At 47.8% G+C, this 14,392-nt stretch overlaps 1 protein-coding gene across 1 annotated transcript in view; it reads right to left on the reverse strand.

Annotated features, from left to right (window-relative positions):
* LOC107293021 (zinc finger protein 729-like) overlaps positions 1-13,400 on the reverse strand; it is a 24,920-nt gene extending 11,520 nt beyond the window's left edge. The window contains exons 1-7 of the mRNA XM_029285297.1: positions 13,241-13,400; positions 11,131-12,583; positions 2,848-4,454; positions 2,653-2,681; positions 2,265-2,460; positions 2,116-2,135; positions 1,539-1,893 (exon numbers count right to left, since the gene is read on the reverse strand). Coding sequence (XP_029141130.1) covers positions 1,539-1,893; positions 2,116-2,135; positions 2,265-2,460; positions 2,653-2,681; positions 2,848-4,454; positions 11,131-12,583; positions 13,241-13,400 — 3,820 coding nt within the window. The remainder of the gene's footprint in view (positions 1-1,538; positions 1,894-2,115; positions 2,136-2,264; positions 2,461-2,652; positions 2,682-2,847; positions 4,455-11,130; positions 12,584-13,240) is intronic.
* Positions 13,401-14,392: the final 992 nt, after the last annotated feature.

The following is a 14,392-nucleotide window of genomic DNA, read 5'->3' on the forward strand; positions in this document are numbered from 1 at the left end:
CTTCCCTTTTCCAGCTGAACGCCTGCAGCCTCGCTCTGTTCCGCCTCCGAGAAAGATGACACCGGGAGTCTCCCTCACTTCCGCTTCTGCCCGGCATACACATGGTGCCCCCCACAGTATTTCCACTTGTAGGTTTCTTCCGTTGTGGCCGGGGAAGGCCACGCCACTGACCTCCTGGGCATCCCTCCAGCTCTGGCCCCGACGACCCGTGTGTCCTTCTTTGCACCTGCCGAGGAACCACCCGCGAGAGACGCTCTGAGGGACCCCAGTGCCCTTTTTACTGCGGGACGTGGCACGGCCTTTCCCAGCCCTCGAGATGAAGTAGAGCCGAGTAGCAACTCCCCCACCGGCCACCAGGGGGCAATAAAGGACGGGTCTTGACTCCACCTGCTGGTCCTCAGGAGCGCTGCAGCCCAGAGATGCTCTACCCAGGGTTTCCTTTGGAGGGCAGCTCTTCCTCCCAAGGAGGCGGGGCCCTGTCTGTTCCTAGATTAGAGTGCACAACAACCTGCCCAGGTAGGCTGGCGAAGGCACTGCAGAGGCTGATTGGTAAGAAAGTTTGGAGTTTATAGTTCAGCAACATCTTGTTTCCATTCACACAACACAATTCTCTTCCTGAGATCTTACACCCACATTCACATGTGCTAAGTGTGGCAGTGTTGAGAAGGGCTGGATTTCCGGAGCTTTGCCTGTCCTAGTCTAGCCTCCCTTACTTCATATATCTGGGGATGGCCTTACATGGTGCTGACGTTTGGAAAACCCACTTAAATTATACAAATGAGATGGAGGAGCCCTTTCACACCCACAACGGAGGCCAAATTAGCCCCAGATTCAGCCACGTCACACTTGCTCCAAATAGGCACCGAGTGGGATGATCGTTTAAAGGCAATTTATTAGTCTATTATAGCAAAGAGATTTCCCTCAATGAAAAGAGGGAATCCAGGACACAAAATCGGGTTTCTTTTATACGCCATATAGTAGAAAAAGTACATTAATGATTCCCCTGTGGAGATGGTTACCAGCATCAAATTCCTGGGTGTGCAGCTAATGAATAAAATTACATACCCCTTGAAAAAGTGTGTAAAATTATTCAAATTCCACTATTTGGCATCACAGAAGAGCACAATCATTAAACCGAGTGTACCAATAAAGGGAATAATAAAATGGCGCTGTGCATAAGTTTACTTACTCCTCAATGTTTGGGCTGAGAATATAGTATTCATGTTGACAAAGATTGAGATGGCAATGAAGGGTAAGAGTTCACACCTGTCTTACTGAGCTGTACTTAGGTCTGTGATAAACATTCAAGTAGCTTCTCAGTGCAGTATTGCAGGCAGACTGTCCACAGCCTGGAGTTTGATTCTGACAGCGCTCAAGCCTTGACTCAGCCATCCATCCTTCTGAGGATGGTAAAAGGGGGATCCAGATTGTTGGCGGCAATATGCAAATAATGTTTACCATGGAAATCTCCCAGAGTGCACTGTAAAGCACTATGGGGCGGCATATAAGCCTAAATGCTATTGTTATTTCAGTGGCACCGTTGTGACTGAAGGCTTTTCCACATTCAGCCATATTTAGCATTTTTCCCCATGTTAATTCTTTGATGTCGATAGAGGTGTCCACAAACAATAAAGCTCTTTCCACACTCAAGGTATTTGTATTGTTTTTCTCCCGAGTGGACTGATGCTGACAAAGACTTCCCTTCCCACAGAAACCCTTTCCACGCTCCAGGCATTTATATGGTTTCTCTCCTGAATGGAGTCTTTGATGTCTGTAAAGGTTTCCCCTCCAACTAAAGCTCCTTCCACACTCCAGACATTTATATGCTTTTTCTCCTCTGTGAATGCTTTGATGTTTATGGAGACCTTGACTTTCAGTAAAGCTCTTTCCACACTGGAGGCATTTACAGATAGTCCCCTAGGTACAAGAGTTCATTTAGCCACTTTTCACAAAAACGAATTTGACGTGAATGAAGGTTTCCCCTCAGATTGAAGTGCTTTCCACACTGCAGGCATTTATACGGTTTTTCTCCTGAGTGGATCCTTTGATGTCTATAAAGGCTGCTCCTCTGACTGAAGCCCTTTCCACATTCCAGGTATTTATGCGGTTTCTCGCCTGAGTGGATCCTTTGATGTCTATAAACTGTATTTTATCAAATTTTATTTTAAATTGCTTTTATTAGACTTTGGTAATGATTTGTTATTGGAACTTTGCACTTTGATATGGCCCAAGGGCTAATCAATAAAGATTATTATTATAAAGGCTTCTCCTCTGACTGAAGTTCTTTCCACACTCCAGGCATTTATATGGTTTTTTTCCAGGGTGAATTCTTTCATGTATATAAAGGTCTCCCCTCTCACTGAAACTCTTTCCACACTCCAGACATTTATATGCTTTTTCTCCTCTGTGAATGCTTTGATGTTTATGAAGAGCTCGACTTTCAGTAAAGCTCTTTCCACACTGGAGGCATTTACAGGTAATCCCCCAGGTACGAGAGTTTATTTAGCCACTTTTCACAAAAACGAATTAATTAAATTAATTCAGGAAGGGTACTTACATTAGAAATTCAGAATTGCGACCAAAAAGGTCTGTCTAGCCCTGTGACTTGGTTTCAGTCTCTACTGCAGTGGCGGCCATTTTTATCTCTCTGACTTTCCTTGGCTGTTCGGGGCTACGAGAACCTGGCAGGGTTTTTGTCCCTGGCCAAATGGCCAAACAAGTTCAGAGCCAGCTCTGGTTTTTGCTTTTGCTAGCTGAAGATGCTTGAGCTGGCTAGCAGCCGTTATTTTTTTAAAAAGTTAACTGCAATGGTTCCAAGCTAAATTGGCATTCATAAGGTTTCTCCGCTTGTGTGGATTCTTTGATGTCTATGAAGGTTTCCCCTCAGACTGAAGCTCTTTCCACATTCCAGGCATTTATGCAGTTTCTCTCCTGAGTGAATTCTTCGATGTGCATAAAGGTTTCCTTGAAGACTGAACCTCTTTCCACACTCCAGACATTTATAAGGTTTTTCTCCTGTGTGGATCCTTTGATGTCTATAAAGGTTTCCCCTCAGACTGAAGCTCTTTCTACACTCCAAACATTTATGTGGTTTTTCTCCTGTGTGGATCCTTTGATGTCTATAAAGGTGTCCCCTCACATTGAAGCTCTTTCCACACTCCAGGCATTTATGTGGTTTTTCTCCTGAGTGGATCCTTTGATGTCTATAAAGTTGTCCCCTCACGTTGAAGCTGTTTCCACACTCCAGACATTTATGTGGTTTTTCTCCTGAGTGGATCCTTTGATGTGTATAAAGGCTGCTGCTGCAACTGAAGCTCTTTCCACACTCCAGGCATTTATGCTGTTTCTTTCCTGAGTGGACCCTTTGATGTGCATAAAGGTTTCCTTGAAGACTGAACCTCTTTCCACACTCCAGGCATTCATAAGGTTTTTCTCCTGTATGGATCCTTTGATGTCTATAAAGGTTTCCCCTCAGACTGAAGCTCTTTCCACACTCCAGGCATTTATAACATTTTCCCCCTGTGTGGATCCTTTGATGTCTATAAAGGCTGCTCTTCTCACTGAAGCTCTTTCCACACTCCAGGCATTTATAAGGTTTTTCTCCTGTGTGGATCCTTTGATGTCTATAAAGGGTTCCCCTCAGACTGAAGCTCTTTCCACACTCCAGACATTTATGTGGTTTTTCTCCTGAGTGGATCCTTTGATGTATATAAAGGCTGCTGCTGCAACTGAAGTTCTTTCCACACTCCAGACATTTACAAGGTTTTTCTCCTGTGTGGATCCTTTGATGTCTATAAAGGTGTCCCCTCCGATTGAAGCTCTTTCCACAATCCAGGCATTTATGTGGTTTTTCTCCTGAGTGGATCCTTTGATGTATATAAAGGCTGCTGCTGCAACTGAAGCTCTTTCCACACTCTGGGCATCCGTACGGTTTCTCTCTTGAGTGGATCCTTTGATGTCTATAAAGGTGTCCCCTCACATTGAAGCTCTTTCCACACTCCAGGCATTTATGTGGCTTTTCTCCTGAGTGGATCCTTTGATGTATATAAAGGCTGCTGCTGCAACTGAAGCTCTTTCCACACTCCAGACATTTATGCTGTTTCTCTCCTGAGTGGATTTTTTGATGTCTATGAAGGTTGCTGCTGCAACTGAAGCTCTTTCCACACTCTGGGCATCCGTACGGTTTCTCTCCTGAGTGGATCCTTTGATGTGTATAAAGGTGTCCCTTCTGACTGAAGCTCTTTCCACACTCCAGGCATTTATGTGGTTTCTCTCCTGAGTGGATCCTTTGATGTCTATAAAGGCTGCTCCTCTGACTGAAGCTCTTTCCACACTCCAGGCATTTAAACGGTTTTTCTTCTGAGTGGATCCTTTGATGCATTTTAAGATCTCCATTTGCTTTGAAAGATTTTCCACATTCCGGGCACTGATGTTTCTCTCCTCCCTCCTGGATTCTCTGGGGATTCCCGAGTCTTCCGCCTCTTCTGAAGGACCCTCCGCCCTCCAGGCCCGTCTCGGGGTCTCCGCCCGTTTCCTGCTCCCCGCTTCTCCCTCCAGGCGGCCTCCTTTCCCGGAGTCCCCTTCGGCTCATCCCTTCCGGGCCTTCCGCGCCGTCTCCTCCCGGGGCTGCTCCGCGGGGCCTCCTCTCCTCTCGGGCGGCGCCTCCTTCCTTCCTTCCTTCCTTCCTTCCTCCGCCGGGCTCGCCCGTCCTCCTGCAGGGGCGAAGGGAGAGGAGGAGAGGCGGGTCAGGGCTTCGTCCCTTCCCCGGAGGGGAGTCCCAGGCCCGCCCGGGGAGGAAGGCCGAAGCCTCCGCCTGTCAGTGAGACTTTTCGGGTAGGCCTCCCTCCCAGCGCCCGTCCCGCCAGACCAGGCCTCGCCTCCCCCCTCCCTTCCCTTCCCCTCCTCCGCCAGAGAGCCTCTCGGACTGCGACTCCCAGCATCCCTTGCGCCCTACCTGGGTCCGAGCCCGCCCGTGGATGAATCAATTAGAGCGCTTCAGTTCTATTCGTTCCCGGAAGTGGAGGCGGGACTTCCCAGCGAGGTCTGTTCCTGGCTGCTCTTCCTCTTTCCTTTGAATGGACCCGCCCCTAGGAGTCCTCCTGCCAATCGCTGCCCTGCCCAGAGCGCCCAATCTACGTCCCGCTTCCCCCGATCTATCATCATATGTCGCCTCTCAGGGAGACTTTCCGGGCAGGCCTCCCTCCCAGCCCCCGTCCCGCCAGAGCAGGCCTCGGGCTCCCCCCTCCTTCCCGGGGTTCCCTTCTCCGCCAGAGAGCCTCTCGGACTGCGACTCCCAGCATCCCTTGCGCCCTACCTGGATCCGAGCCCCTCCGCGGCCGAATCAATTAGGGCGCCTCAGTTCTATTTTTTCCGGAAGTGGAGGCGGGACTTTCCTGCGAGGTCTTTTCCTGTTACCGGTAGCTCTTCTTTCCTTTGAATGGAGCGCCCCGAGGAGTCCTCCTGCCAATCGCTGCCCTCCCCACAGCGACCAATCGGCGTCCTGCTTCCTTCCAACCATCAGCCACATGGCGCGTGCGCAGTAGCGAAGGGTCTATTCGGCAAGGGGGTGGGGCGAGGGGCTCCCCTTGAAGTCTTCTCCCCCCCTCGCCCCCCCCCGCATCCAGGCCGGCTGAGCTGAGGGGCCCCCTCCCTCCCTCCCCCCACTGGGGGTCTCTCCCTGGGCAGGGCGGGGGGGAGCTGGGGCTGCGCTTCCTGCCTTCTTCCTCCTGGGGGGCTCCGGCCAGGCTCCCCCCGCGGCCCCCAGCAGCCCCTCTCCCGGGCGGGGCGGGGTCGGAGCAGGTGATTTTCAGGGAATAGGTTTGGGAATAGATCAAAGTTTCATCCGATGCTTCAGATTTCATCTTGACGGGAACCATCCAGTTTCATTTAATGACCATCCAAAGCTGGGAAGACTAAGGACATAACTGACTAGACCAGGGGTAGGCCACCTTGGATCTTTTATGACTCGTGGACTTCAACTCCCAGAATTCCTGAGCCAGCATGAGGGAAACTTTGGCTCTTTTATGACTCGTGAACTTCAACTCCCAGAATTCCTGAGCCAGCCCTGCTGAGGGGAAAGGGAGAGGTTTCCAAGCTGAGCCATGCTGGCTCAGGAATTCTGGGAGTTGAAGTCCATGAGTCATAAAAGAGCCAAGGTTGCCTACCTCTGGCCTAGGCCTAGACCACTTTATGACTCGTGGACTTCAACTCCCAGAATTCCTGAGCCATCATGGCTCAGCTTGGAAACCTCTCCCTTTCCCCTCAGCAGGGCTGGCTCAGGAATTCTGGGAGTTGAAGTCCACCAGTCATAAAAGAGCCAAGGTGGCCTACCCCTGTCCTATACCATCTCAATCAGATGTCCCTCTGTTGATGGGATTGCATTGGCTTTTTTGGCAGCTGCAACTCAATGCTGGCTCAAATTTAAAATGGTTCTCTATTAGTACCTCTCACAGTTGCTGTTGAGCCAGGCACACCTATACCTATGGAAAGCCCGAATGGGCAGTCCTGGTGTTGAAGAGAAGGAGCTCATAGACCAGGGTTTCTCAACCTTGGCCGTTTGAAGATGTGAGGACTTCAGCTCCCAGAATTCCCCAGTCGGCTAAACTGACTGGAGAATTCTGGGAGTTGACGTCCATACATCTTCAAACGGCCAAGGTTGAGAAATACTGTCATAGACAATGATGTGAAGGCAGTTTTGAGGTCCTACAATTTGAGGAGGGAGTAACGGTAAGTAAATACTAGTTTGATGCACCAAATTGCTTCAGTGTGCTTTTTTTTTTTTTTTTTACGAACCACATCACATTTATAATGTGTAATTTTAGGGGGGGAAACAGGGCTAGCAAAAGGCATGGAAATAATGTCCCTGAAGGTACTTCTGGTGGCTACAGTAATTATTCTGGATAAGAAATGAAGATATTATTTCTCTAGGCATATTAAGATATGTACTGTTTAAGAATGGGACTGTTTCATTGCTGTTTCAATGTGATTTTATGCTTTGTTTTGGTTTTATTACAGGTTCCGATATTTATCTTGCCTGTTGGGATTCTCCCTACTGCTGCTTTGACACTGCATTGCGTTATTCTAACCAACTGGGTACCACTTCAGAAAATCTAGTTCCTTGAGGGACAAGAGTACCATGAATATCAGCCACAATCCCCAAATGCCAAAAGCACTGCATAGGACAGGCACTGGAAAAAAAAGTGACTTATGACCATGTTTTATATTTACGACCTTTACAGCATCCCCATAATCATGTGATCAGAAGTCAGATGCTTGGCAACTGGTTCATACTTAGGACCATTGTTGTATCCCAAGGTCATGGGATCGCCTTTTGCAACATTTTTGACAAGCAAAATCGATGAGGAAGGCAGACTCGCTTAACTGCAGAAATTCACTTAACTGTGGCAAGGCTGTAAAAATGGGGCAAAACTCACATAACAAATGTCTCACTTACCAACAGAACCTCTGGGCTCAGCTGTGGTTGTAAATCAAGGATTAACTGTAATCCCTTCTCCACATTCCCCTTAATGGCTTCCCTCTCCAAGATCAGTTCTAAATTACCGGAAGGAGGTTGAGGGGTTGGTGAACTGGCGTAGGGAAAACAGCCTAGTTTTAAATACCGGAAAAACCATAGAAATCATTGTTGATTTCAGAAAAGGCAGGCACAGCCACACTTCTCTGTGCATTAATGATTCCCCTGTGGAAATGGTTACCAGCATCAAATTCCTGGGTGTGCAGCTAACGAGTAGGCTGGCTTGGTTGCTCAACAGCGAGACACTGGTGAAGCGGGCACAGCAGCGCCTGCAGTTTCTGCGTTACATGAGAAAAGCATCTCCTCTTCACGACCTGTTTTCCTTGTTACCTTCTGGGAGGAGGGGTCTTCGTGGTATCCGTAGGAGAAAATTCAGATTCAACCAGTTTCATTCCATACAGCATTAACCTTGCGAACTCTCAAGCTTCCTCCTTCCGTTATATATTCAAGATGGACAGTATTTAATATTTATTTGCTACGTATATGTAGGGGTGTGGGTCTATGCGTATGTTGTTCATAGTATGTTTAGGTGTGTGTCATGCATGCGTTTCACTTTGAGAGCGGGCAGCTAAATTTCATTTTTGATGTGTGCCATTGTGCCCACAGTGTAAAAATGACAATAAAGGTTATCTTATCTTTATCTAAATTCCTTCATAGGCCTTCAGGGCCATGCCCAGATTCCCAGACCTGAGTTTGATTGATTTGGGTCAATCACTTACAGCGTTTTTTGGGGGAGATGTTACATTTGGCACTTAAAAGCTACCTGAAAATAAACAGCTTTGAACACTGCAACATACACCTGGCTTCCTCTGCTTGCTGCCCATCAGCTGTGTTGGGACAGATGTGTTCCAGCCAAGGGGGATAGGCAAGTGGCTTATATTTGGATATTGTGACAGCTCCAGGAAGCAGAGACAAAGGGGCTGTTTCTTCATAAGCTCAGCCTTAGTCTCAGCTTCCAGCAGACCGATTCTGGTCTGACTTGCTGAGTAATATATAAAATACAGCACCATTGACCTTTTGAACAAATTCGAGGGTAAGTATGTGTAATTGTATACCGTCACGCTACTACTAGATTTATGTACTCCTCGCAGTATTGGCAAGATGCGAAACAATTTGTAAGAAACGATGGTCAGAGAAAACAATCCCTAACGTCATTCAAATTCAAACTATGAAGCAACATAAAATGGTACAATCTTTCCGCGCTTGTCCTAAGTAGGGCGGCCCCTGCAAAGAAAGGTGGTGAAAAGAAGAAAGGCCGATCACCGATCAATGAGGTGGTTACTCGAGAATATACTATAAATATTCACAAAAGGATCCATGCCGTGGGCTTCAAGAAACGGGCTCCTTGTGCTCTTAAGGAGATTTGAAAATTTGCTATGAAGGAAATGGGTACTCCTGATGTACGCATTGATACCCGATTGAACAAGGCTGTGTGGGCGAAAGGAGTAAGGAATGTTCCTTATCGTATCCGTGTACGCTTATCCGGAAAGCGCAATGAAGATGAAGATTCACCCAATAAGTTGTATACACTGGTTACTTATGTGCCAGTCACATTTTCAAAGGTCTACAGACTGTTAATGTAGATGAAAACTAAGCTTTTATTACAATAAAATGGTACAATCAGTCAATTGTAGCAATAAAGGAAATAATAAAATGGTCCTGTTTGATTCCTAATGCTTGGGCTGATAATACATTATGCACTCAAGTTGAAGCACACTGGTTGAGATGGCAATGAAGGGTAAACATCTGTGGAGATTCTTAGCCGTCCAGGTCATCGTTGTCGCCAAGGTGCTTTTTTTTCCAAGAGGCAATTGGACTTTCTTGATTTCCTTTGAAGACGTTTTGCTTCTCATCCAAGAAGCTTCTTCAGCTCTGATTGAAGGAGCACGGTGCTTCAGTCAAAGAAACCAGCTGCAAGCAGAGCACAGGGGCTTCTGGGAATTGCGGGAGATGGTGAGGGGGAGGCCGTTCAGAGCTGGAGAAGCTTCTTGGATGAGAAGCGAAACGTCTTGAAAGAAAATCAAGAAAGTCCAATTGCCTCTTGAAAAAAAGCACCTTATTGGATAATTAGATATGGGATAAATATTCAAGGAGTTTCTTAGCCTTTAAAAAACCTTTGTGCATTACATCCTCAGGGTTGCATTGACTTTGCTGGGTATTAAAGCATTGTAGCAACACACTATAATGGGGCTGGATGGCTCAATGGTTAAAGACTTTGAGTTTGTCAGCTGGAGAGCTGACAGCCCGGGTTCGAGACTCAAGACCTATAGATGACCAGGCTGAGTCCGTGGGAGGGGTCAAATGTGTCGTTAGTCATGAGTCCCTTTGCACCCACAAGAAATCTTAACTTGCATGTGCCTCAGCTACTTAAAAAAAAAAAAAGACAGATTCTGTTCCGGCTTGTTGAGTAATATCTAAAATACAGCACCACAAATTTGTGAGAATAAGTATGCACAATTGAATACAGTCGTGCTAATAGGTATATGTACTCCTCACAGTATTTGCAAGACGTGGATCAATTTGTAAGAAACGATGAGCGATCAGAGAAAAATAATTTGCAACGTCATTCAAATTCAGCTATGAAGCAACACAAAATAGCACAATCATTAAACTGTAGCAAGAAAGGAACTAAGTAAAATGGCCCTGTTTCGGATAGCTTGATGCCTAATGCTTGGGCTGATAATACATTATGCGCTCAAGTTGAAGCACACAGGTTGAGATGGCAATGAAGAGTAAGTATCCACATCTGGGTTTTATTGGACGGTAATTAGATCTGTGATAAATATTCGAGGAGTTTCTTAGCCTTTAAAAAAAAACGTGCGTTACATCCAGGGCTGCACTGACATTGCTGGGTATTGTAACACTCTATAAGGGGATGCGATGGCGGTTAAAGACTTTGAGCTTGTCGGCTGGAAAGCTGACAGCCCAGGTTGAAGACCCAAGAGCTGTAGGAGATGACCAGGCTTAGCCCGAATGCTTCATCAGTCCCTTTGTGCCCACAAGAGATCTAAGTCCAGCCCACCTTAAATTCCTTTCCATTCTTAACTCCCGTTAATTTCCCTTGACAGTTAGTAGTTCAGATTCTTGTAGAGAGCTTAAGCTTATGATAAATCTTTATACACATATGAACTGTCTGGATCTCCGGATTTCCCTGGTGTTGAAAAGAGTTGTGTGATGGGATGAGTCCCAGCTCCTGCCCAATTAGCCATTTAAAAACATGCAAATGAAAGTCGATAAACAGGTAGCACTTTGGTGGAAGAGTAACAGCGTTCCAGGCGCATCAGCATATAGTCATGCTGGCCACAAGACGACGGAAATGTCTCTGGATCACGCTGGCAGTCTTGGCGAAGAAACACAGATAAGCATGGCCCTTAAGAGTCGCAAAACAACTGGATGGGGCAAATTTTTACTTTTATCTGTCCATTTCTATAGTTTTGCTTGGATGGTTTGGGGAGATTTCCATTTCTTTTGAAGGATTTTTCAATCTGTACAAATGTAAAAATTTCTTCTCCCGGTGATATTTACTCAGTAATATTTACTGAGGCCTACGTTGTCACTGAAGCTCTTTCCGCACTCCAGGCAGGTACAGTTTTTTTTACTCTTGTGCGAACTCTTTGAAGTTGATGGTGTCCCCTCTGAGCAAATTTCTTTCCAATGCCAAGCATTTATAGGATTTCTCACCTGAATGGATTCTTTGATGGCTATAAAGGTTTCCCCGCTGACTGAAGCTCTTTCCACACTCCAAGCACTTATAGGGTTTCTCCCCCGTGTGAATCCTTTGATGTTGATAGAGATGTCCACCCTGAGTAAAGCATTTTCCACACTCCGGGCATTTAAAGGGTTTTTCTCCAGAGTGGATTCTTTGATGTGCGTAAAGGCTTGCCTTGTGACTGAAACTCTTTCCACACTTTATGCATTTATATGGTTTCTGTCCTGTGTGAATTCTTTCATGCTGACTGAGGTGTTCTACCCGACTGAAAGCTTTTCCACACTCCAGGCATCGATATGGTTTCTCTCCTGTATGGATCCTTTGATGTTGACTAAGTTGTCCACCATCAGTAAAGCTCTTTCCACACTCTAAGCATTTATATGGTTTGTTTCCTGTGTGAATTCTTTGATGCATATAAAGGGTCCCATTTTGACGGAATCTCTTTCCACAATCCAGGCACTCATACGGCTTCTCTCCTGTGTGGATCCTTTGATGTTGACGGAGATGTGCACTTTCAGAAAAGGTCTTCTCACACTCCAGACATTTGTACGGTTTCTCCCTTGAGTGGATTCTTTGATGTCTATAAAGGTGTCCCCTTTGACTGAAGCTCTTTTCACATTCCAGGCATTTGTATTCTTTTTCTCTAGTGTGAATTCTTCTATGATTAGAAAGGCTTTTCCTCTGACTGAAGCTCTTTTCACACTCCAGGCATTTGTATTCTTTTTCCCTAGTGTGAACTCTTTGGTGATTATAAAGGCTTCTCCTCTGACTGAAGCTCTTTCCACATTCCAGGCATTTATGCAGTTTTTCTCTTGAGTGGATCTTTTGATGTTCACAAAGGCTTTCCCTCTCGCTAAAGGTCTTTTCACATTCCAGGCATTTATGCAGCTTTTCCCCCGTGTGAGTTCTTTGGTGTCGAAGGAGGTGCCCACTCACAATAAAGCATTTTCCACACTCCAGGCATTTATATGGCTTTTCTCCAGTGTGGGTTCTTTTGTGTATGTAAAGGTTTCCACCGAGCCGGAAGGTTTTTCCGCATTCGAGGCATTTAAATGGTTTTTCTCCTGTGTGGATCCTTTGATGGGCGTAAAGGTTTCCGCTTAAACTGAAGGTTTTCCCGCATTCCAGGCATTTATAGGGTTTTTCTCCCGTGTGGATCCTCCGATGGGCGTAAAGGGTTCCCCTCTGACTGAAGCTCTTTCCACACTCCAGGCATATAAATGGTTTCTCTCCTGAGTGGATTCTCAGGTGGTTTTCCAGGTTTTCATTCGTTCTGAAGGATTTTTCACATTCTGTGCACTGATATTTCTTTTCTCCGACCGTTTCCTGCTCCCCGCTTTTCCCTCCAGGCGGCCTCCTTTCCCGGAGTCCCCTTCGGCTCATCCCTTCCGGGCCTCCCCCGCCGTCTCCTCCCGGGGCTGCTCCGCGGGGCCTCCTCTCCTCTCGGGCGGCGCCTCCTTCCTTCCTCCGCCGGGCTCGAACGTCCTCCTGCAGGGACGAAGGGGGAGGAGGAGAGGCGGGTCACGGCTTCCCCGGAGGGGAGTCCCAGGCCCGCCCACCCTTCCGGGGGAGGAAGGCCGAAGCCTCCGCCTCTCCCCGACCCTTTCCGGGCAGGCCCGAGGCGTACCCGGCTTCCTCCCTCACCGCGACTCCCAGCAGCCTCCGCGCTCTACTTACATCCGGTTTCTCCGACTCCGAAGTGCCGCTCTCCTCGGGTCAGCTCTCTGATTCCGAAAGTGGGGCGGGACCTCCCAGCGCCGCCTTTTCGGCGAAGCCCCGCCCCTTCCTCTCCGGGCGCCGCCTTCGCGAAGTCTCCTCATGTGGAATTTGAGGGCTGTACCCCGTCACGCCGTTCGTATTTGCATACGGGCGCCGCCTGCGCCACGCCATTGGCTTGCCGGCCGCGCGGTCCCGCCCCCTGCTCGATTCACTCCGCCTCCGAGTCTGGGCTCCTCTCCTCCCCGCGTTGGCTCCTCCCCTGCCGCGTTGGCTCCTCCCACCCTCGTTGGCTGCGAGGGTCGGGGGTGGACGGAGGCTCCCCTTGCCGGCCCGGGGACCCTTCTCGCCTCCGCTGCTGCCTCTTATATCCCCGGAGCTGCTCCTTTTCCCGCCCCACGGAGCCTCTACTGGGTCCGGGTCTGCTCCGAGCTGGGCGTGCATCTCCGGGTGGCCCCCTTTCCTTCTCTCCTCTTGGGAGGGGCGGGATTTGCAGCTGGATCTCCCTTGGGAACGCCTCCACCCCCACCAGCACCCCCAAATCTACAATCTAGACGCCCCCAGGCCGCCTGTCTCCCTCGGAGACCCAGGTTCTCTCCCTGCTGGAAGGAAAGGCGGGGGGGGGGGGTGTCGCGGTTATTGCCAGCTTCAAACGTGCCTTGAGCACAGTAATCCTTCTGGGTATTCCGTTAGTTGTTCTTTAAATGTACTTGCCACCCGATTCCCAGGGTTTCCTGCTAGTTTGCAAATGTTAAAAACAAGTTTTGTTGTTGTGTGACACCCAAATTGGGGTGTGTGTGTGACCTGGCAAACCCCTTAAGGAAAGAATTCAGAATCAGAATAGAAGCTGGAAGGGACCTTGGAGGTTATCTAGTCCAATGCTCGGCTCAAGCAGGAGACACTACTGGAGCATTTCAATCAGTAAATCAGAATAGAGCTGGATGGGACCTTAGAGGTCTTCTAGTCCAGCTCCCCGCTCCCTATACCACCTTAGACAAGTGACTGTCCAGTCTCTTCTTAAAAACCTCCAGTGATGGAGCGCCCACGATTTCTGGTGGCAAGCTGTTCCACTGGTTGATTGTCCTCGCTGTCAGGAAGTTTCTCCTTAATTCCAGGTTGCTTCTCTCCTTGATTAGTTTCCATCCGTTGTTTCCTGTCTTGCCTTCTGGTGCTTTGGAAAATAAATTGACCCCCTCCTCTTTGCAGGTTGCTTCTCTCCTTGATTAGTTAGAAGATAGAAGTCATTTCAGATTTTTTTTTTCATTTCATGTTTCATGTTTTTTTCATTTCATGTTTCATGTATTCCTCTGGTGGAATACTTTTCATAGTATCTGAGCATAATCATAGTTTAGTCCACCTTCCTGGGTGCTTAACTGGGCCTTCCTCACTTCTCAATCTGGACCCTTTGATTCCCTTGCGATCGTTATCTGAACCAT

This window comes from Protobothrops mucrosquamatus, unplaced genomic scaffold (genome assembly GCF_001527695.2).
Source record: "Protobothrops mucrosquamatus isolate PMUCROS unplaced genomic scaffold, P.Mucros_1.0 scaffold1481, whole genome shotgun sequence".
Taxonomy (NCBI): Eukaryota; Metazoa; Chordata; class Lepidosauria; order Squamata; family Viperidae; genus Protobothrops; species Protobothrops mucrosquamatus.